The sequence below is a fragment of the Saimiri boliviensis genome, chromosome X (assembly GCF_048565385.1).
Source record: "Saimiri boliviensis isolate mSaiBol1 chromosome X, mSaiBol1.pri, whole genome shotgun sequence".
NCBI lineage: Eukaryota > Metazoa > Chordata > Mammalia > Primates > Cebidae > Saimiri > Saimiri boliviensis.
The window spans coordinates 16,287,913-16,310,412 of record NC_133470.1 but is presented as its reverse complement, the minus strand read 5'-3'; the positions used below and the strand labels follow the sequence as shown (position 1 = coordinate 16,310,412).

Below are 22,500 nucleotides of genomic sequence, written 5' to 3'. Positions count from 1 at the left end.
AGATGTGTAACTTGTATGTGCTCAACATCACATATACTTTACCTAGATATGTATTCAGTAATTACAGCAAAATATGTATTTTAAGAAGTCATTCGAATGACAGTGAAAGAATAAACTTTTATTAGTGTACTTTACATTGTAGAATAGTTTCCCCAGGGCTATAAACCAATGTAAACTACTTTAGATATTTAGATACTGACCTTTTCTTTTACTGATTTTCACCAAGGTAGCTATGCTTAGGAATGTTTAGAACTTAGCAAGTATGAAAGATATAGATAATTAACCCATATTTTGATGAGAAACATGAAATTATAGTTTAGGACAGTTGTTTCTTCAACTGTGCCTTAGCAAAGCCCTCTGGAAAGTTCTGTGGACTAGATGTTTTAATTTTTAATGATACAGAAAAATATTTCCTAAAATGGAAATGGGTAGTCAGTTATATCTAACACCAGAAGAAGCAGTTTGTACTTGTTATCAGGAAATAAAAATCTCAGAATATGTAAAACATGTTTTACAGGGCAGCTGTCTAATTATGTTTTCTTCCCCTGGAAATATTGGTTGTCAGTGTATAAATGAGACAGTCAAGGGATGCCTAACTATCGTACTAAATTTACTGACTAAAATTGTTGTCATTGAATTTGAAGATTCCTGGACAGTTCTAGTGGGGTGTCAGGAATTCTACCACCAACATCCCTTCTGTAGGTAGGCTGACTGTGGTGTGGCCTTCACGTTGATTGATTCAAGAAATGGTTCCAGATCCAGGGATAGCATGTTGCCTTCCAGGCCTTTCCTTGCCATTGCTGACATTCTTCTCTGGAAAGGCGAGACGCAAGCCACTGAGCACTCCAAACTTGAAGCTCAAAATATCTTTTGGGCAAAAGCACTGGCACTGTTCTGGGGAAATCCTTGAAAGCATAAATGCCCTCTAATAGTCCCACAGGCTAACCAGTGGTGATCAATTTTCCTTGGAACATGGGTGTTGCAATTCAGAGGTTCATTCTGTTAGAAGCTTTTGGAGTGGGAGGTTTCACATGATTAATTCTTGCTCTATAGAGGGGAATGCTGGCTAATGCTTATGGAAATTAACTGTTTTTTTAAAAAGCTATATTTATCTTTTCTTTTTCTTTTCAGGACATGGTAACTCAAAAAAACATAGTAAGTATTACATTTTCAGAATTTTATTTCTGAAAATAAATGTAAATGTCAATTCGTAAAATGCTTGCCTGAAAATCGCCCAGGTAGCAAGATGACTTCTAATCACGCCTGTAGGTTCTGTTTCTAAGGAGGACAGCTAGAAATCTCCCTATGCCTCAACCTGCCAGCTAGCCCTAGGCCCTACTCAGCCATCAAGTGTGTGGGCCAGAAGGCAAGGCCAGGCAACAACGTGTATGTTCTTCATTACCCACTAGGTCTTTGAGCTGGAACCTTCTGGGTGATTCCTTCTGAGCTGGGTTGATGTTCCATGGACCACCAAGAATCTTTTTGCTGGAGTCAGTACTTCCCATACTTTTTTTGCTCGTGTCAGTACCTTCCTCTCTCCAAGCAGAGTTTCCCTAATGATGGAGGAATGTGAACTTGTATCCCAGTTAATATGGGGCACAAGATCCTTGCCACAAACTGGAAAGAAGTGGGATGGAATTCTACTTGCTTCTGTCCAATTTATGTACTGAAGTCTCCTGCTTTGGCTCAAAAGTTCTTGAATTACATAGTTTTATTGCCATGTTGGTTTGAATAGTATAATGAAATCACCACCCTAAAAATGTTTTTAAAAGTTCTTGGCCTTGGAAATGATGCTAAGGTGATTGTATACCTTTGAATGCACCCCACGCTGCCCATCCCTCCAGACCTATGGCATTGTTTGAGAAATCATGACCTAGACTCGGGACAGGCCCTTGGTCCCTCTCCTTGGAGCCTTAGTCTCCTTCCTGCTAGCCCTTCTAGAAGGAGCGGGCCTGCAGACTCTCTTCCTATTCCAGTTGGGGTTCCTAAGAGAGGGAGAAAGAGCCCAGGAGGCAAAGGTCTTCCCAGAGCGCCCTCTGCAGAAGGCTTCAACCTGCAGCCTGGGGGCCCAGGCTTCCCCAGGACCCTGACAGAGCTCCCCACCTGACACAGAAGTTCCAGAAACAAAGCTAGTGGTATAGTGCACAGGATTACTATTGGAGCATGAATTTTATGGGCAGGCCTGGAAGATAAGGCATCGGGTGGTTTTAGGTTCCTTTTGGAAAAGAAATGGGATCATATGTGACTTTCTTTTGCCCCATTTCCATGCTGATGTTGTCCACCTGTGAGAGTCTTTCCTATTCTTCCTAGACCTTGATTTTTTTTTTTTTTTTTTTTTTGAGGCAGTCTCTCTCTGTTGGCCAGGCTGGAGTGCAGTGGCGCAATCTTGGCTCACTGCAATCTCTGCCTCCTGGGCTCAAGCAATTCTCCTGCCTCAGCCTGCCGAGTAGGGATTACAGGCACCCAGCTAATTTTTGTATTTTTAGTAGAGACGGGGTTTCGCCATGTTGGCCAGGCTAGTCTCGAATGCCTGACCTCAAGTGATCTGCCCATGTTGGCCTCCCAAAGTGCTGGGATATACAGGCGTCAGCCGCCACACCTGGCCTTGATTTTTAAAATGACCTGATTTGTGGAAAATGGGGAAGAAGTCGAAGAAGAATGGGCCTGGGGCCCAGGAAGTGCAGTTGTAGCTGCAGGCCTGTCTCTTTTTTTTTTTTTTTTCTTTTTTTTTTTTTTTTAATTGCGTTTTAGGTTTGGGGGTACATGTGAAGAACATGCAAGATTGTTGCATAGGTACACACATGGCAGTGTGGTTTGCTGCCTTCCTTTCCCTCAGCTATATCTGTCATTTCTCCCCATGCTATCTCTCCCCACCTCCCCACCCCCCGTCCCTCCCCCATTTCCCCCCAAGGGACCCCAGTGTGTAGTGCTTTCCTCCCCGTGTCCATGTGTTCTCATTGTTCAACACCCGCCTATGAGTGAGAACACGCAGTGTTTGATTTTCTGTTCTTGTGTCAGTTTGCTGAGAATGATGGTTTCCAGGTTCATCCATGTCCCTACAAAGGACACAAACTCATCGTTTTTGATGGCTGTGTAATATTCCATGGTGTATATGTACCACATTTTCCCTGTCCAGATTCCTCAATGACCTAAAAATAGAAATCCCATTTGACCCAGCGATCCCATTACTGGGTATATATCCAAAGAATTATAAATCATTCTAATATAAGGACACATGCACACGAATGTTCATTGCAGCACTGTTTACAATAGCAAAGACCTGGAACCAACCCACAGGCCTGTCTCTTAAGTAACCCTGGGCAGTCAGTCATTCCACCTCTGCCTGGGCCTCAGGATCCTCAGCAGTAAAATGCGAAATGTTGAACTGCGCTATTTTGTTCATTGATGCCTTCCAGCCCTCAACATCTGTGGTTCCGTATTTGCTATACAAGCAAGAAGAGGTAACCTGGATTTAATGTAAGAGATGGCTATGAAATGCTGATTCCTTAAACAGCACGAGTTACACTGAGGCAAGGAGCAAGAAGACAACTTGTTTTCTTTCTCCATTCCTGACTGTTGGATGCTTCAGCACTCAGAAATATTCTGTCCTCCTGGATACTGGGTGTCATGCTGTTAGAGTTCCACTACCTACCTCCCTTCTGGTGCATTCTCCCTCCTCCCGAACACCCAGAAATTCGTTAATATCCTTAGTAATGCCAAGCATACTTCAGCACTGTTCTTTCTAGGTATTTTGTTTGGTTTTTAGGAATAAACTTACTCTAAGGCAGTGGTCCCCAACCTTTTCATCACCAGCGACTGGTTTCATGGAAGACAGTTTTTCCACAGAGCAGAGGTGGGAGATGGTTTCAGGAAACTGTTCCATCTCACATCATCAAGCATTAGATTCTCATAAGGAGCATGCAGCCTAGATCCCTCGCATGCGCAGTTCACAACAGGGTTTGCGCTCCTATAAGAATCTAATGCCACCAACGATCTGACAGGAGGTGGAGTTCAGGCAGTCATGCTGGCTCACCCATGGCTCACCTCCTGCTGTGTGGCCTGGTTCCTAACAGGCCACTGACTTGTACCAGTCCATGGTCTGGGAGCTGGGGACTCCTGTTCTAAAGGATTTGGCAGCTAATCTCTTTGCTGTATTTGGCATTATGTTAGAATTTGGTGCCCAGTATTGATTGTCATGCTTGGTGAGAAATGAAAATTTAGAACACTCAGAAGAATTAAAAAGGATCCCAGGTGATGTGACGAATGGAAAATTGTACCTAAGAGGAAAAGCTAAAGGGAACTAAGCCTTGAGAGGGACCATTAGTAGTCATCTTCAAATGCGATCCTCTTTCTGAAAGTAAAGAGGTGTTTACTTTTTCCACTCCAGATGGGATGGAAGTAGGGTAAACAGAAAAATGGTTTGGGTCAGCAGAATGGACATCTTGCAACTAATGGCGATTAAACATTAAAATAGAGGCTGGGTGTGGTGGCTCATGCCTGTAGTCCTAGCACTTTGAGAAGCCGAGGTGGGTGGATCATCTGAGGTCAGCAGTTCAAGACCAACGTGGCCAACATGGCAAAACCCCATCTCTGCTAAAAATACAAAAATTAGCTGGGCATGGTGGTATATGCCTGTAATCCCAGCTCCTCAGGAGGCTGAGGCAGGAGAATTGCTTGAACTCAGGAGGTTGAAGCGAGTTGAGATCACCCCACTGCACTCCAGCTTGTACGACAGACTGAGACTTTGTCTCAAAAACAAACAAAAAGCCATTAAAATACAATGTCACAGTAAATTGGGTGGCTTCTAAGGAGAATTTGCTCATTTGTCCTTTCTGTGTGGACTGGGGTAACCCTGGAATCAGACACCTGGATCGTCTGACCCCAGAGATTCTGAGAGAGAATCTGATGGAATTGTGGGTTTGTGATCATTTTGGACAGATTTTTATTCAAATACACACACAGAGTCACTTAGTGAACAGTAAAGTCTTGCGAATAAGGAGTACAAATTAGATGCCATACCCTGAACATGTAGCCAGATGTTTGAAATGATTTATGAACATGTGAAAACCAAGATGCTTTGAGATCTCTTTTCAGGGAGTCATTTGATATTTCGAAAATTGTACTTTTACCCAGAAAGGGAGATGGAAAAATCAAAAAATAATAACAACATTAAAACTGTGCTTGATAATGTGCTTCATTTGGCAGCAGAATGGGCACATTTGTCTCCATTTCTTTTTCTTTTTCTTTTTAGATGGAGTCTTGCTCTATAGCCCAGGCTGGAGTGCAGAGGCATGATCTTGGCTCACTGCAACTTTTGCCTCCCAGGTTCAAGTGATTCTCCTGCCTCAGCCTCCTGAGTGTCTGGGACTACAGGCATGTGCCACCATGACCGGCCAAGTTTTGTATTTTTTTTTTTTTTTCAGTAGAGGTAGCGTTTCACCATGTTGGCCAGGTTGATCTCAAACTCCTGGCCTCAGGTGATCACCTGCCTTGCCCTCCCAACATGTTGGGATTACAGGCCACATTGCCCGGACATCTGTCTCCATTTCTAGAAGAAGTTGATTTGCAGGGATGCTGAGGCCAGGAAGCTAATCTCCAGGCTTCAGAGTGGACCACTTGCAGCTCTTCTGGGCGTCTTTGCTCTTTCGAAGCATGCTAACAGTTCTTGTGCTCACCTCTTTATCAGATGATGCTCATATTCTTGTGTACTGGTTTTGTTTTGTTTTTTGAAAAGCTTTATGTAGGTATAATTTACATGCCATAAAATGTACCTAGTTTAAGCACACACAATTCAATGACTTTTAATAAATGACAGAGTTGTTCAGCCAGTTGTGGGTTGTTTACCACAATCTAGTTTTAGAGCATTTCCCTGACCCCAAAATGATTATTTGCTGACAGTCTCTCGGCCCATACCCAGCCCCAGGCAACTGCCAATCTGCTTTTTGTCTTATAGATTTGCCTTTTCAAGACTTTACATGTGAAAGGAACCATGCAATATGTGATGTTTAGCATCTGGCTTCTATCACTTAGGATGATGTTTTTGAAGTTCATCCATGATGTTGCATGGATCAGTAGTTTTTTCCTTTTTATTACTGAAAGGTATTCTACTGCATAGATATTGCACATTTTATCTATCCATTCCCTAGTACGTGGACATTTGGATCATTTCCACTTTCTGGCCGTTATGAATAATGCCACTGTGAACATTCAAGTACAAATCTTTGTGTGGGCGCATGTTTTTATTCCTCTTGGATACATACCTAGGAATGGAGTTGCCAAGTCACATTGTAAATATAGCCTTTTTTTTTTTTTGAACTGGAATCTCACTCTGTTGGCCAGGCTGGAGTGCAGTGGTGCTATCTCAGCTCACTGCAACTTCTGCCTCCTGGGTTCAAGTGATTCTCCTGAGTTAGCCTCCGGAGTAGCTGTGATTACAGGCACCTCCTGCAACCACGCCTAGCTAAATTTTTTTGTATTTTTATTAGAGCCAGGGTTTCACCATGTTGTCTCGAACTCCTGACCTCAAGTGATCCGCCTGCCTCAGTCTCCCAAAGTGCTGGGATTACAGGCATTAGCCACTGTGCCCGGGCAGTAAATATACCTTTAACTTCTTAAGGAACTGTCAAAACAATCCAAAGTGGCTGTACTATTTTACATTTCCACCAGCAATGGGAGGTCCAGTTTCATCCTTGCCAATACTTGGTGTCATCTGTCTTTTTATTATAGCCGTTCTAGTGAGTATGAAATGATACATGAGTGTAGTTTTAGTTTGCATTTCCCTAGTGGCTAATGATGTTGAGCATCTTTTCATGTGCTGGTTAGTCACTCATAGTCATCTTTGGTGAAATGTCTATTCAAATCTTTTGCCCATTTAAAATTGGTCTGTGTTCTTATGACGAAGCTGTGTAAGAGTTCTCTATGCATTTTGGAAGCAAGGCTCTTATTAGAGGTTTTATCAGTTATTTCTTTTTTAAAAAAAAAATTTTTTTAAATAATGTAGGGGAGGAAGAAAGAGGAAGAGGAAGAGGGAGAGAGAACGGGGGTGTTGCTTTATTGCCTGGGCTAGAATACAGTCTAAAAATGGGTATGCCTATAACTGTGCTTAATAATGAAGACACGAAAAAAATGAGGGAAGAAAATACAAGCAGCCAACTAATATTTTAAACCTGTAAGTAGGTGTGATGTGGTACTGATAGGAGTGTGTCTTTTGTGTATTTAAAGTGGAGAGTTCTATAAATGTTAATTAAGTTTACTTGTTCCGGATCTGAGTTCAAGTCCTGGATGTCGTCGTTAATTTTCTGTCTCATTGATCTGTCTAATATTGATGTTGAAGTCTTCCACTATTATTGGGAAACTTAATAATAATATATATGAGTTTGATACTGCCATTTAATGTTAGCTGGCTGTGTTGCCCATTAGTTGATGTAAATTCTTCATTATGTTGATGCTCTTTTTGGTATTTTTTAGAAAGTCTGATACTGTTTGTTCCTTTCTATGTGTAGTAGTTCTTTCAGAAGCTCTTGTAAAGCAGGCCTGGTGGTGATGAAATCTCTGAGTGCTTGCTTGTTCACAAAAGATTTTATTTTTCCTTTGCTTATGAAGCTTAGTTTGGCTGGATGTGAAATTCTGGGTTGAAAGTTCTTTTCTTTAAGGATGTTGAATATTGGCCCCCACTCTCTTCTGGCTTGTAGGGTTTCTGCTGAGAAATCTGCTGTGAGTCTGATGGGCTTCCCTTTGTGGGTAACCTGACCTTTCTCTCTGGCTGCCCTTAGTATTTTCACCTTCATTTCAACCTTGGTGAATCTGGCGATTATGTGCCTTGGGATTGCTCTTCTTGAGGAATGTCTTTGTGGTGTTCTCTGTATTACCTGGAGTTGAGTATTGTCCTTCTTTGCTAGGCTGGGAAAGTTTTCCTGAATAATATCCTGAAGCGTGTTTTCCAGCTTGGTATTAGGTACATTCAGGTACACCTATCGAACGTAGATTAGGTCTTTTCACATAGTCCCATATTTCTTGGAGACTTTGCTTGTTCCTTTTTATCCTTTTTTCTCTAATCTTGTCTTATCGTTTTATTTCATTAAGTGGGTCTTTGACCTCTAATATCCTTTCTTCTGCTTGTTCAATTCGACTGTTAAAACTTGTGCATACTTCAAGAAGTTCTCCTGTTGTGTTTTTCAGCTCCATTGATTCGCTTATATTCCTCTCTAAATTGTGTATTATTATTAGCATTTCGTCAAACCTTTTTTCAAAGTTCTTAGTTTCTTTGCATTGGGTTAGAACAAGTTCTTTTAACTCACAGAAGTTTCTTATTATCCACCTTTTGAAGCCTATTTCTGCTAATGGAACACACTTGTTCTCCATCAGGCCTTGTTCCTTGCTGGTGAGGAACTGTGATCCCCTATAGATGGAGAGGCATTCTGATTTTGGGTATTCTCAGCCTTTTTAGGCTGTTTTCTTCCCTTCGTTGTAGATTTATCCATCTGTGGTCTTTATAATTATCGTCTTTGTAATTAGGTTTCTGAGTGGACGTCCAACTTGTTGATTCCCAGCGCCAGAATCTGAACAACCCACTGCGCTGGCTAAAACAGCAGCATTAAGATTGATGGTGCTTTTCTGACTCTGCACCAAGAACCACTGTGCTGGCCACAAGAGACGCGCTGGCAACCCGTGGGGCTCCTTCACTGGGAATCTCCTGGTGCATGAGCAACAGAAATTCGTCTGAAAGTGTGGTGTCCTCTCGTTCTCTGTGCTTTCACTCCCGAGCTGCTGGTGATCAGTCATCTTGGATCTCTTTCTTTTATGGATCGTGATTTTGGTGTTGTATCTGTGAACTCTTAGCCCAAACCAAGGTCGTGAAGTATGACTCCTATGTTTTCTTTTAAAATTTTTATATTTTAGCTCTTACATTTAGGTCTCTGATCCATTTTGAGTACATTTTTGTGTCTGGTGTGAGGTAGATGTCCAACTTCATTCTTTCACGTTTGGATACCTAGTTGTTCCAGCACTGTTTCTTAAAAAAAAAAAAAAAAAAAAAAAAAAACTATCTTTGAATCATATTGCCACCCTTGTCAAAATCCATTGACTGAATATGTAAGGGTTTATTTTGGACTCTCAAGATTATATTCCATTGATATATGTGTCTACTCTTTTTTTTTTTTTTTTTTTTGAGACGGAGTTTCGCTCTTGTTACCCAGGCTGGAGTGCAATGGCACGATCTCGGCTCACCGCAACCTCTGCCTCCTGGGTTCAAGCAATTCTCCTGCCTCAGCCTCCTGAGTAGCTGAGATTACAGGCACGTGCCACCACAGCCAGCTAATTTTTTGTATCTTTAGTAGAGACGGGGTTTCACCATGTTGACCAGGATGGTCTCGATCTCTCGACCTTGTGATCCACCCGCCTCGGCCTCCCAAAGTGCTGGGATTACAGGCTTGAGATGTGTCTACTCTTATACCACCCTGGTTTAAAACATTTTTTTTTTTTTGAGACAGGGTCTTGGTCTGTCACCCAGGCTGGAGTGCAGTGGTGTGATCACAGCTCACTACAGCTTTGCCCTCCCCTGGCACAGGTAATTCTCCCACCTCAACCTCATGAGTACCTGGAATTATAGGTGTGTGCAACCCTGCCCAGCTAATTTTTCTTTTGTAGAGATGGGTTTTTGCCATGTTGCCCAGGCTGATCTCAAACTCCTGACCTCAGGTGATCCACCTGCCTCAGCCTCCCTAAGTGTTGGGACTACGGGTGCAAGCCACCATGCCTGGCCTGCCCCTGGCCCTTAAAAAAAAATATATATATATATATATATATTTATGAATGACAGGATCTTACTCTGTCAGCCTGGCTAGGGTGCAGTAGTGTGATCACCGCTCACTGAAGTCTGCACTATTTTGATTACCATAGCTTTTTAGTAATTTTTGAAATTCGGAAATGTGAATCCTCTTTGTTCTTTTTCAACATTGTTTTGGCCATTTGGGGCCCTTTGAAGTTCCATATGAATTTGAGGATCAGCTTTTTCATTTAAAAAAAGCCATTAAATGTTGATAAGGATTACATTGTATCTGTGAATTGATTGGGTGATATTGACATCTTAACAGTTTTAAGTCTACTAATCCATGAATGTGGGATGTCTTTCCATTTATTTAGATCTTCTTTAATTTATGTCAGCATTTTTTTAGTTTTTAGTATACAAGTCTTACACTTTCTTGGTTATACTTCTGTGTATTTTATTCCTTTGGATATTCTTGTGAATGGAATTGTTTTCTTAATTTCCTTTTCAGGATTGACTTTTAAAAAAAATACCTGTCACAGAAATCTTTAACACTACATTTCACTTCATATTTCAGTATTTGATTGAGTTGAAAATGTAATTGACTTTTTGGTTGGAGTTCTATAAAAATGGCTTCTGGTTTTTCCTGTATTATTTTCATCCATTTTAATTCTTACACTATTTTATGCTGCTTTGGAGATGACAGAGATAGCGACTTTTAGCAGTTTATCAGTTTAGAAAACATGTTTATGTAGTGACAGGTCAAGGTTGAGCCTTTATGAAAGTAAAAGAGTGAAAAAAAAAACAGCCAACCTCAAGGCTACTTTATCTGTTTAACCTCGGAACTTCTTAGTACTTTGCCACTAGTGTACATAGTGCATAGGCATTGCGTAGCTTCATTTGTTTTAATTATCCTTAGCAAGGATAATCATTCCTTCATCCTTACAGCTTATTTTGCAGGTTGATTTCCTTTAGACCCAGACTCTGAGGCTGAGGTTAGGGTACAGGAGGTTTATTAAGGGATGCCTTTGGGGTGGCTGCTGGGGAAGGGGGAGTAAAGGAAGCAGGACTGGCCAGATGGAGACATGCAGCTGAGATGCAGGCTCCATGACAGCCTTGGCTGACCACAGTGGGAGGGAGGTCTGGAGCTGAAATGGCCTTTCTGAGTTGTCTTGGGTTGGAATGAAATGGCCAGGCCTCTGTGTTCCTCCATTTGTCCTGCTTCACTGAAAGGAATGTAGCTTGGATGAGATACTCCCTGGAACTGAGGCAGTTCAGAAGGGACTAACAGTAAGGGGCTGCTAGTTAGAGTGCTCTCAGCAACTGGGGCAACACATTCTTCCTTAAAGCAGGGGTTCTGGGTAGCATACCTGAGCTGAGTGTCCACTGCATTATAATTATTTCATTTGAGAAATGTGTGTATGTATGTGTGTCATATATAACAAGACTAAGAAACACATTTCCCAGGCTTAGAGGCACAGCCATAATTTTTTTCCACTGAATTGATAGGTAAATTACCTGAAAGCTGTGCATAGCATTGCTAGAGATGCACCATGGAGACATGTACCTTCTCTGTCTGCCAGGAGAATTATTGGGAGAAAACAAGGTGTTCTATCCAGTACTTGCAGAAGGAATTGTTAAAAGTACATTGGACTTTATTTTCATTTGTCATGTCCTAAAGCCAGAGTTCACAGTTGTTTTTTTAAAAAGCAGAGTTAAATTTCCAAGGTAGGATCATGTTATTTTTTTAAAAAAACAAAACCTTATTTAAAAACGCATTATTAAAAAACTAATCTGATTCTTGACCTCTGGTCTAGGTGATTTTTTTTTTTTTCTGGAAAGCCAGTGGGATTTAAGAGAAACTCATTGTTCCCATTAAAATAGCTATCTTTATAATCGAAATAAATTAGAAATTATTTGAGAAACAGACACTGGCAATATTAGGGACATCATCTTCAATACTGGAAGTCTTTCCTCTGGCCAAGGAACATGTGTAGGCCTCGAGGTCAGGTTAACAGAATTTCTCCTGGTTTTTTCCTCTTGCCTTTCTCAGGTCTTTAGTTTCCTATGGCTTAGGGTTAGGGACACTTTGGTGGAAGACAGTTAAGTTTTTTTTCTCTTTTCTGTATCCTTTGGATTTCTGAATTCAAAATCAAGATTTCTAGTCTTTTATTAGCAAAGACTCAATTTCAAACAAGAAAGCTACCTCTTGTAATAGAGAGGGAAATTTGATTTTACACACAGAACATGAATCATGTAAAAATCTGTTCTTTGCTCCCTCCCCTCCCCTTCCTCCTTTCTTTTTCTCTCTCTTTCTCTTTCTCTCTTTTTTTTTCCTTTTCTTTGTTTTTTCCCTCCCTCCCTGCCTTTTCCTTTTTCTTTTTCACAATCTTGCTCTGTTGCCCAGGCTGGAGTGCAGTGGCATGATCTTGGCTCACTGCAAAACTCTACCTCCCAGGTTCAAACGATTCCCCTGCCTCAGCCTCCTGAGTAGCTGGGATTGTAGGTGCCCACTACCATGCCCAACTACTTTTTGTATTTTTAGTAGAGATGGGTTTTCACCATGTTGGCCAGGCTGGTCTTGAACTCCTGAGCTCAGATGATCTGCCTACCTTGGCTTCCCAAAGTGCTGGGATTACAGGCCAGAGCCACCGCGCCCGGCCCCTTTGCATATTTATTGTATTTGTGTATGTTCTCTTATTTCTGCTTCATCTTAGATTGTTAGTCTTTTTGTCTTTTTTGTTGTTGTTGTTCCTGACTGTGGTCTTGCTCCTGTGTGTTCTCTTCAGTTGGAGTACTCTGGGTCTGTGAACCATAAAACTTTTCTCTGCACCTCTTGAATATCATAGGGGTAATGTCAGAACCAAATTATTTATATTTAATTGTATCTACCAACTGGATATGTCTTTCATATCCATGGCACCCATCTATTTTTTTAAATTGAGACATAATTCACGCACCATAGAATTCACTATTCACTCATCTGTTGGGCACTTTGTACAGCTTTATTTATTTAAGGATATTTCAGAATTAAGCAGAAGTGGCAGTTAGTGACAAGAATCATGGTAGGGCCTGAGATTGTCTGGCTCTGTGATCTTCTGTAGGCCAGTTGGTTAACCTTGCTGGGTCTTGGTTTCTTTCTCTGTTAAATGAGATGATTTTAATGAGGTGACTTTTGAGATTTGTGCCAGCTCTGAAATAATCCTGTGACTTTGTGATGGCCATTCAGTTGTGTAAACAAAGTAAATCAACTGTCGCAACAGCTTAGTTAGCACTCCATGGCACATTTCCAGCAGGGATATCTTCGTTTACTTTTAAGTGGCACAGTATCCTGATTATTCTGTTGAAATTGTTATATAGCCTCTGATTATTTTTTTCCTGTTATGACCAGATAATTAGGCAAAAGGAGTAACGTAGAATGCTGTTTGCATTGATCTAAAAAGAAAACCACTGCATTTTTCTGGACAATGTATATATGTGTATCTAGCTGGCTAGACAATTATATCTCTTGAGCTTGTGTTTTTTGGAGTTGTGTCAACTTGGATTTTCTTCTGTAATAAATTAACTTTGTTATATCTGGTCACATGAAATAATTTTTAAAATCTATTGTCCCATATTTGTTCATTTGCTCCCTACATTTTCCTGGAAACAATCTTCTGTGTTTTTTCAGTTGTGGTTTTCACCAAGTATTTGTGACCTACTTGTATTACAAGATATAAGCTCCAAAGTACCACATTGTGCCAGCAATTGAGATGTGCATTCTTCTGAAAGTGCTCAGAAATCAGTTCATCTCGAGTAATATTAAGTAGCTTTCCATCTACCTTAGATCCTTTTCCCCCCTCTTCTCACTTGGCCATTTGTTGACTCATTAAATGTTTGTATCACTATAAAAAATGTTTTCTGGAAGGTCAAGCCACAAGTCTCATTATGAAGTTGGCTGGCACAAACTCAGACATATCATACTTGCTCCAAAGAATTAATTTATAAACCCTGTGCTGCTGTTGACCAGCTTTGCCACCTGCTGTGAGCCATAAATAAAAATAAGTGCTGGTGTAATGAGGGGCCTTGGCTTGTATATCTTTCTTGGCCTACTTGGACCTTTGGATGCCTTACATGGGGCGTCTGCGGAAAAGAGGGAGAATACAGCCAACCCCAAGCCTACTTTATCTGTTAAAGCTTGCAGTTTTTAGTACTTTGCCACTAGTGTACATAGTCCATAGGTATTGCGTAGCTTCATTTGTTTTAATACTCCAGCTGCAGAGGAGCCAGCTGAGGAGCAAATCCTAGGTGTCCTTAGTTAGTGGCCCTGATTGAAGCCAATGGACAACTGAGTGGAGGCTCTGACATGCTCTGCTCTCCTGGACTGTCCTAAAGCACCTAGGAAGCTGTTTGCAGATCGGCCTTGCACTGTTTATTCATGGAGAGCTTTGTATGTGCAGCCCACTGAAGAAACTCTGACATTTTAGGCCTGCAGTTAGGATGTTCTACATGAAGCATCTAAGAGTCATGATTGGGGGTTTTTAGCCTTTTAGGGGTCACAGGACCCCTATGCCAGTCTGGAGGAGCCTATGGGCTCTTCCCAGAATATGGTGGTGGTGGTGGTTGTTTTTTTTTTTGAGACAGAGTCTTACTCTGTCGCCAGGCTGGAGTGCAGTGGTGTGATCTTGGCTCACTGCAACCTCTGCCTCCGGGTTCAAACAATTCTCCTGCCTCTACCTCCCAAGTAGCTGAGACTACAGGTGGGCACCACAACACCCAGATAATTTGTATTTTTAGTAGAGATGGGGTTTCACCATGTTGTCCAGGATGTTCTTGATCTTTTGACCTTGTGATCCACCTGCTTCAGCCTCCCAAAGTGCTGGGATTACAGGCGTGAGCCACTACACCTGGCCCATAGAATATGTTTCAAAGCAGGGGTCCTCAACACCTGGGCCACCAGTGGGGCCACACAGCAGGAGATAAGCAGCGAGTGAGCAAAACTTCATCTGTATTTATAGCTGCTCCCCATTGCTCATATTACTGCCTGAGCTCCGCCTCCTGTCAGATCAGCAGCGGCGTTAGATTCTCATAGGACCGCAAACCCTATTGTGAACTGTGCATGTGAAGGATCTAGTTCACATGCTCCTTATGAGAATCTAATGCCTGATGATCTGTCACTGTCTCCCATCACCCCCAGATGGGACTGTCTGTTTGCAGGGAAACAGTCTCTGGGTTCTCATTGATTCTAAATTATGGTGAGTTGTACAATTATTTCATTATATATTACAATGTTATAACAGTAGAAATAAAGTGCACAATTAATATAATGCACTTGAATCATCCTGAAACCATCCCCAACCCCCAGCCATCTGCTCCGTGGAAAAATTGTCTTCCATGACACCAATCCCTGGTGCCAAAAAGGTTGGAGATCAGTGTTTAAATACAAAGAATTAGAAAGGAGACCCTTCATATAAAAATATAGTTATCAAAATATTTTAAAATTATACGTAATTATGCGCTTCTTTAGTAATGTCTTAAATAATGAGATCAAACAGCAAGTCTTAAAAACTGTCATGATATTTGGAGTAGTGATGGGTATAAAAGTTATTTTGAGATCTCTGCAGGAACCGTAATGTGATATGAAAAAGCCTGTGACTTCTGTTACCAACAAAGTCTTAAGTCTCAAATCTACTACTACTAGGGTATGTTACCTACATTCATAAGTGAAGGAAATGTTACGTTTCAATTGAGGGCAAATGATAAAGGTTGAATTTTTTTCTCTTTCAAGTTCGCAGACACCCCCCTCTCCACCACCACAAGAATGAATGGATCTCAGGTTTAGAACTCCTAGTCCATTCTAGAACTATTGCACATAGAGAATATTTGTGCAAGACAAAGGGCCATGATTAAGCCTCTATTGTCTAATGAGGCTGACACTATTATAACCTCCATCTTAAAGATGAAAAAACTGACGTTTGGATAGATGAGTACATTTTCCAAGGTCATCTGTTTAGGATGGGATGAAGCTGGAATTCAATCCTTGGCCCTCTGAATTCTTCACTACATTGCTATGCTTGAGTTGAAATGATACTTTGTTTCTATATTGATAAAGTATTTCTTGTTCACCAAACTGCACACATGAAAAACAACACTACTGAGTTCAGCTGAGAGGAGGAAGAAATTAGCATGCCCTTATACACTGTGGGTAGGAGTGTAAATTGCCCCATCCTTTCTGACAGCTGTTTGGTCAATGTATATTAAGAACCTTAAATTTGTTCTAGTAATTTCACTCCTGGGAAGCTATCCTCAGGAAAAGACCGCAGTACAAAGATGCCGTATGCAAAGATGTTCATCTCAGTGACACAGGAAATTTCAAACAAACTGAAAGTTAAGCAATAGAATAATGGTTAAGTATCTTATATATATTTACCAGGTGGTGTATTGGGCAAGCATTAAAAATTATGGCACTTAATACTATATAACTGAGCTTTTGTAATGAGTGCTTATTAAAAGCATCTCTTATTTAATCTGAGTGATGACATGGGACAGTCTTTTCATGGTGGTGATATTTATAGACCAATTAATATGGAAAATGTTAATTGCTAGGTCAGGAACTAAAACCTTTAGAGGAAAAATTCCTCTACTTCCTAGCCCTACACCGTCAGAGACCAGTGGCTTTTCTTTGGCCCTCTGACCTCACTTACTATATCAGAATCACCCTTTTGGAAATATTTGGAGAGAGTTTAGAATAAGAGTTTACATATTAATGTGGTTAGCATACTGGTTCAAGTGCCTCTTTATGTAGGGAACTAAACTGCCTTTGTTAAATTTGTTTTGATGAGTTGGATTCTTGAGATGTTTCCGTTTATAAATGTAACAACTACAGATAGCTGATCCTAGTTTGCTACTGAGTATGTGTTATGCTAATCATTGTTTTTATTTTTAATTTCTCGTCTCTTGACCAACAAGAGTCTGAATGTGTTCCATCTCTTGAAGATGTTTAGGTCTATTCTTCCTCGTTGTAAGAACAAAAGTACTGTACTTAAGAGCTTGTGCTTTCATTTGGAATTCTATGAATTCCTTTTAAAAATGTAGTCATTAGTCCCAATTTCTGTCAAATTTCTTAAATGAAGTTCAAGTTTCTCAAATGAAGTATTCTTATCTTCCCGAGTCTCTTGATTCCTGCTGTCTCTTCAGTTCTGTTCATTAAACTCACTCAGCTGGTTTCAGAGTTCATGCATTTCTTCTCTTTCTCCTTATTTTTCTCTAACTATGGCTAAACATTTTCTCCATGGATCAGATCCTCTACTAACTGGCGGTAGTCTTCATCAGTCTCTGCTGCTACTGCTGCTCTGCCTTCTTGAACAGTACTTCTTGTTCACCAAAGAACTTGTGATGGCACATAAATCATGTTTGTCAAAATCCACTTTTTTACACCTCATTATTTAGGATTTAAGCAGAACTGGGGCAAAGTTTACTCTTGTAATATTTGGGAAGACTAGGTTTGCTAAAGGAATAACGTCAAGATTTCAGCAGAAACATTTGTTTTGGAAACAATTTTAAGACATAATTCTATACAAATAGGTTTGATTCTTGTACCTTCAATTTACCTACCTGTTAAGCTCAGAGTTATTTAATTGTAATGTTTATAAGTATGTTTGTATTATTTCTATTAAAGAAACAGAAGAAAAGAGAATGTAGGTGGGGGGATAGAGAGAGTTATATTAATCTTTTAATTAACCATTTCTGGTACTTTTCATTTGTTCCTGTGGATTCAAGTTACCATTTGGTGTCATTTCCTTATTCCAATATAGCCTTGTTCCTACCAGTATCCTTTTGCTGTTATTTTCAAATATATTATATTTCTGTATTAACCCTGATACATGATTATATATAGCATTTTCTGCAACTATGTTTTAAATCAGTTGAGAAAACAGAGGAGAGGAAATTTGCAATTATACTATCTTTTATAATTGCATACATAACTACCTTTATTGGTATTCTTTGCTTTTTATCATGTGAATTTGAATTACTGTCTGGTGTCATTTGTTTTCAGCCTGAAGAAATTCCTTTAGTATTTTCATAAGATGGGGTCTGCTAGCATTATCTCAGCTTTTGTTTATCTGAAAATGTTCATATTTCATCTTCATTTTTGAAAAAATAGTTTTAGTGGACATAAAATTCCTGATTGACTTTTTTCTTTCAGCATTTTGAATATGTCATCCCGTGGCCTTCATTGTTTCTGATGAAAAGTCAGACATTAATCTTACTGGAATTCTCCTGTGTATGACAATATATTTTTTTCTTGCTGCTTTCAGGCTTTTCTCATTATCTTTCCAAGTTTTGATTGTGACATGTCTGGGTGTGGACCCCTTTGCCTTTATTTCACTTGGAGTACATTTAGCTTCTTGGATATATAGATTTAATTTTTTTTTAAATCACATTTAGGAATTTTTCAGCAATTACTTCTTTGGGCATTTTTCTGCTCCTTTCTCTCCTCTTCTGCGACTCCTATTAGGTGTCACGTATGTTGGTGCACTTAATGTGTCCTGTGTTCCTTTAAGACTCTGTTCATTTTTTCTTTTTCTCTGTGTTCTCCAGATTGTGCATATCTCTACTGATCTATCTTCACGTTTGCTGGTTATTTCTTCTGCCACTCAAATTGCCTGTTGAACCCCTTGAGTGAATTTTTCATTTTGGCTGTTGTACTTTTCAACTCCAGAATTTCTCCCCTACTCCCCTTTCTTTTTTCTTTTTCTTTTTTTTTAGGTAATTGTTCTTTATATTCTGTATTTGAGATATTGTTATAATACCTTTCCTTAATTCTTTAAGTATGGTTTCCCTTAGTTCTTTGAACATATTTGTAATATCTGCTTTCAAGTCATTGTCTGCTACATTTAACATCTTGTTCCTTTCAAAGACAGTTACCATTGCCTGCTGTCTTTCCCGTATGTGGATCACACTGTCCTGTCTCTGCATGTTTTGTATTTTTTTTGTTGAAAACTGGACATTTTAGATAATACATTATAGAAACTCCAGGCCGGGCGCGGTGGCTCACGCCTGTAATCCCAGCACTTTGGGAGGCCGAGGCGGGCGGATCACAAGGTCAAGAGATCCAGACCATCCTGGTCAACATGGTGAAACTCCGTCTCCATTAAAAATACAAAAAATTAGCTGGGCGTGGTGGGGCGTGCCTGTAATCCCAGCTACTCGGGAGGCTGAGGCGGGAGAATTGCCTGAACCCAGGAGGCGGAGGTTGCGGTGAGCGGAGATCGCGCCATTGCACTCCAGCCTGGGTAACAAGAGCGAAACTCCGTCTCCAAAAAAAAAAAAAAAAAAAAAAAAAAACTCCAGATACTGATCTTTCTCCCTTCTGCCTCTGCGGCATGTTGTTTTTCTTGTTTGCTTGTTTATTTGTTTGATGACTCGACTTGTTCAGTGAAGTCTATTTTTCTGCAATGTGCAGCCTCTGATGTCACTCCTTAATGGCACACTCTTGGGCATGTGCACAGTTACTCTGACTCTTGTATCCACACCCAGGAATGACAGTAGTTGCAGCTAGGCTCTCTTTGACTCACTGTTTCCCTGATCTCACTGTTAAGTTTCTGACTAATCTTCTGTATTGGTCTTATACAACTGGTATTACACCAGTTGTTAATCTCCCTCCTTAGCTGATTGCTCTATTGTTTTTGACAATACCCTGAGGCAGAATTGTTCCACAGTTTGATTCAATTAAAGATTTGCAGGAATACTCCTCAAATCTAATCCCTGAGGCTTGCTCTGGCCTTGGGAAGGTTACTCTTAGCTGTCTCTTTCCTAGTTCTCTCTGTTAAACTTCTACCTGGTCTATCCTTTACTTATTCCTATCCTAGAGCTACCAACCTTCTCTTAATTGCCATCCGCCCAAATCTCCATGATGTTTTGTACAGTACTCATAAGTGTGAACTTCCCCATGCCATGTTCCCCATAAACTTGCTCCCCTTGTGAAGAGCTGCAGTTCTTACAACCTGCCTTTCCCCTGGGCAGAGCTCTGCACTACAGCTGTGGAGATGACAGTGGAGACAGCAGCCTGCTTCTCTTGGGGTGACACCCTGCTGTGTGAATGGAGTGCTGGGTAGGGGTGACAGCCTCTGGTCTTCTCAGCTTGCCTCTCTTGGCACGGAACCTTCATTCTATGAGGGATCTGGGGCAGGGTCTTGGCCTGTTTTGTTTTGTTTTGTCTTTTTGAGACAGAGTCTTGCTCTGTTGCCCAGACTGGAGTGCAGGGTCACGATCTTGGCTCACTGCAACCTCTGCCTCCCAGGTTCAAGCGATTGTCTTGCCTCAGCTTCCCGAGTAGCTGGGATTGTAAGCACCCACCACCACACCCAGCTAATATTTGTATTTTTAGTAGAGACAGGGTTATATCATGTTGACCAGGTTGGTCTTGAACTCCTGACCTCGTGATCTGCCCGCCTCAGCCTCCCAAAGTGCTGGGATTACAGGTGTGAGCCACTGCACCTGGTCTCTTGGCCTGTTTTGCCTAAGGTAGAGCTTCTGCCCTGTAGGTGTAGACTGGGTAGAGCATGGAAGCCCTGGTCATCTTGACCACACTTGCCTGGAATAGAGCTTCTACAATACCAGGCTATGGGGGATAAGAATGCTGGTGGCCTGGTCTTCCCAGGGAGAAACAGTGACTCTGGACAGGGTGCAAGAGGGAGCCCTGTTTTGTCTTGACCACACCTACTTAGAGTAGAACTTTAGTCATTCCGGGCTGGGTGTGGGGGCAGGGGAGCAGGTTATGACCAAAATGCTGCAGAATCTCACTGTTACTACCAAGATGTAGAAATTCTTGAATAAAATGTTTTTCCATTTGCTGAATGCTCTTAGCACAACTTACAGAGACTTAAAATCAGGGGTGTTCAATCTTTTGGCTTTGCTGGGCCACATTGGAGGAAGAGGAATTGTTTGGGCCACATGTAAAATATGCTAACAATAGCTGATGAGCTATTTTTAAAAAATCTGCATAAATCTCATAATGTTTTAAGAAAGTTTACACATTTGTGTTGGGCCACAATCAAAGCCATCCTGGGCCATATGTGGCTGGTGGGCCATGGTTGGAAAAGCTTGCTTTAAATGGTTTTTAAAAAGATTTTTCACCAGTTATGGTTGTCTTTCTGGGGATAGGATCTGGGAAGCTTCTTATACTTCCAGACCAGCTTTAACTTTTTGAAAATAACAAACTGTGTTTCTTCAAAGATAATTTCCCTTCTAGACCTCACTGATCCACACAGCCCTTTTCTCCCTCTGTCTGAACTAGGAAGGCTTTAACCATAAACTCAACCAATTTTTTGTTTTCATACTGCTATAAAGAACTGCCCAAGACTGGGTAATTTGTAAAAGAAACAGGTTTAATTGACTCACAGTTCAGCATGGCTGGGGAGGCTTCAGGAAACTTACAGTCATGGCAGAAGGGGAAGCGGGAGCAAGACACTTTCTTCACAGTGTGGCAGGAAGAAGTGCTGAGCTAAGGGGGAAGAGCTCCTTATAAAACCATCACTCACTACCAGGAGAACAGCATGGGGGAAATTGCCCCTGATGATCCAATTGCCTCCACCTGTTCTCTCCCTTGATCCATGGGGATTACGGAAATTATAATTCAAGATGAGATTTGGGTGGGGACACAAGGCCTAACCTTATCAAGGTGGAAGAAAGAAAGTTTAACATTTGAATATATAAATGGCATTAATTTAGTCTAGGAACATGGCTTCCTTGGCATGGATGAGGGAGAAATTTATTTCTAACTTACCAAAACCTTAATGTTGGATGATTTGAGTCTCTTTAAGAACTTGAAAGTATTACAAGACCGGGTGCGGGGGCTCACACCTGTAATCCTAACACTTTGGGCAGCTGAGGCAGGAGATTCGCTTGAGCCCAGGAGTTTGAGGCTGCAGTAAGCTGTGATCGCACCACTGTACTCCAGCCTGGGTGATAGAGCAAGACTTTGTCAAAAAAAAAAAAAAAAAAAATTACCACAGGTAGCAAAGGGACTTTGTCCCTGTGGGGTAGGCAATTCCTAATGGTTGTGAAGTAGATATGAGCCCACTACCCCACTTATCACACGCATACCCCTGAATTTTTACCCCTTCTGCTTATAGCACTGGTACTTTTGGGTTTGGTTTTGTTTTGAGATACAGTCTTGCTTTGTCACCCAGGCTGGAGTCCAGTAGCACAGTCTTGGCTGACTACAACATCTGCCTCCTGGGTTCAAGTTATTCTCCTGTCTCAGCCTCCTGAGTAGCTGGGACTATAGGCATGTGCCACCATACCCGGCTAATTTTTTTTTTGTATTTTTAGAAGAGATGGGGTTTTACCATGTTGGTCAGGCTGGTCTCCAACTCCTGACCTCAAATTATCCACCTGCCTCGGTCTTCCAAAGTGGTGGGATTACAGGCATGAGCCACTGCACCTGGCCAGTATTTGTGTTTTGGTGGGCTTAGTGCCAGTAGCTGGTACCCTCTCCAGCTGCTGTTTTGCAGCAGGGTGTAAGTTTTCTCAGAAAACCCTATTTTCAGGGATAATAGAATATCAGAAGCTTTGTCTAAGAGAACATTGACTTGCCACCTGTTTTGTATGGCCTGGGAGCTAAGAATGGTTTTTACATTTTTTAATGGTTGGAAAATATCAAAATAAGATGATGATTTCAGGAAATGTGAAAATATGAAATTTAGGCTATGTATGGTGGCTCAAGCCTGTAATCCTAGCACTTTGGGAAGCTA

General features: G+C 41.0%; 1 protein-coding gene across 1 annotated transcript in view; it reads left to right on the top strand.

The window, feature by feature from the left end:
* Positions 1-22,500, top strand: part of MAP3K15 (mitogen-activated protein kinase kinase kinase 15) — a 156,313-nt gene that overhangs the window by 24,543 nt on the left and 109,270 nt on the right. Inside the window, exon 3 of the mRNA XM_003924113.4 lies at positions 1,132-1,155. Within this exon, the coding sequence (XP_003924162.1) occupies positions 1,132-1,155 (24 nt within the window). The remainder of the gene's footprint in view (positions 1-1,131; positions 1,156-22,500) is intronic.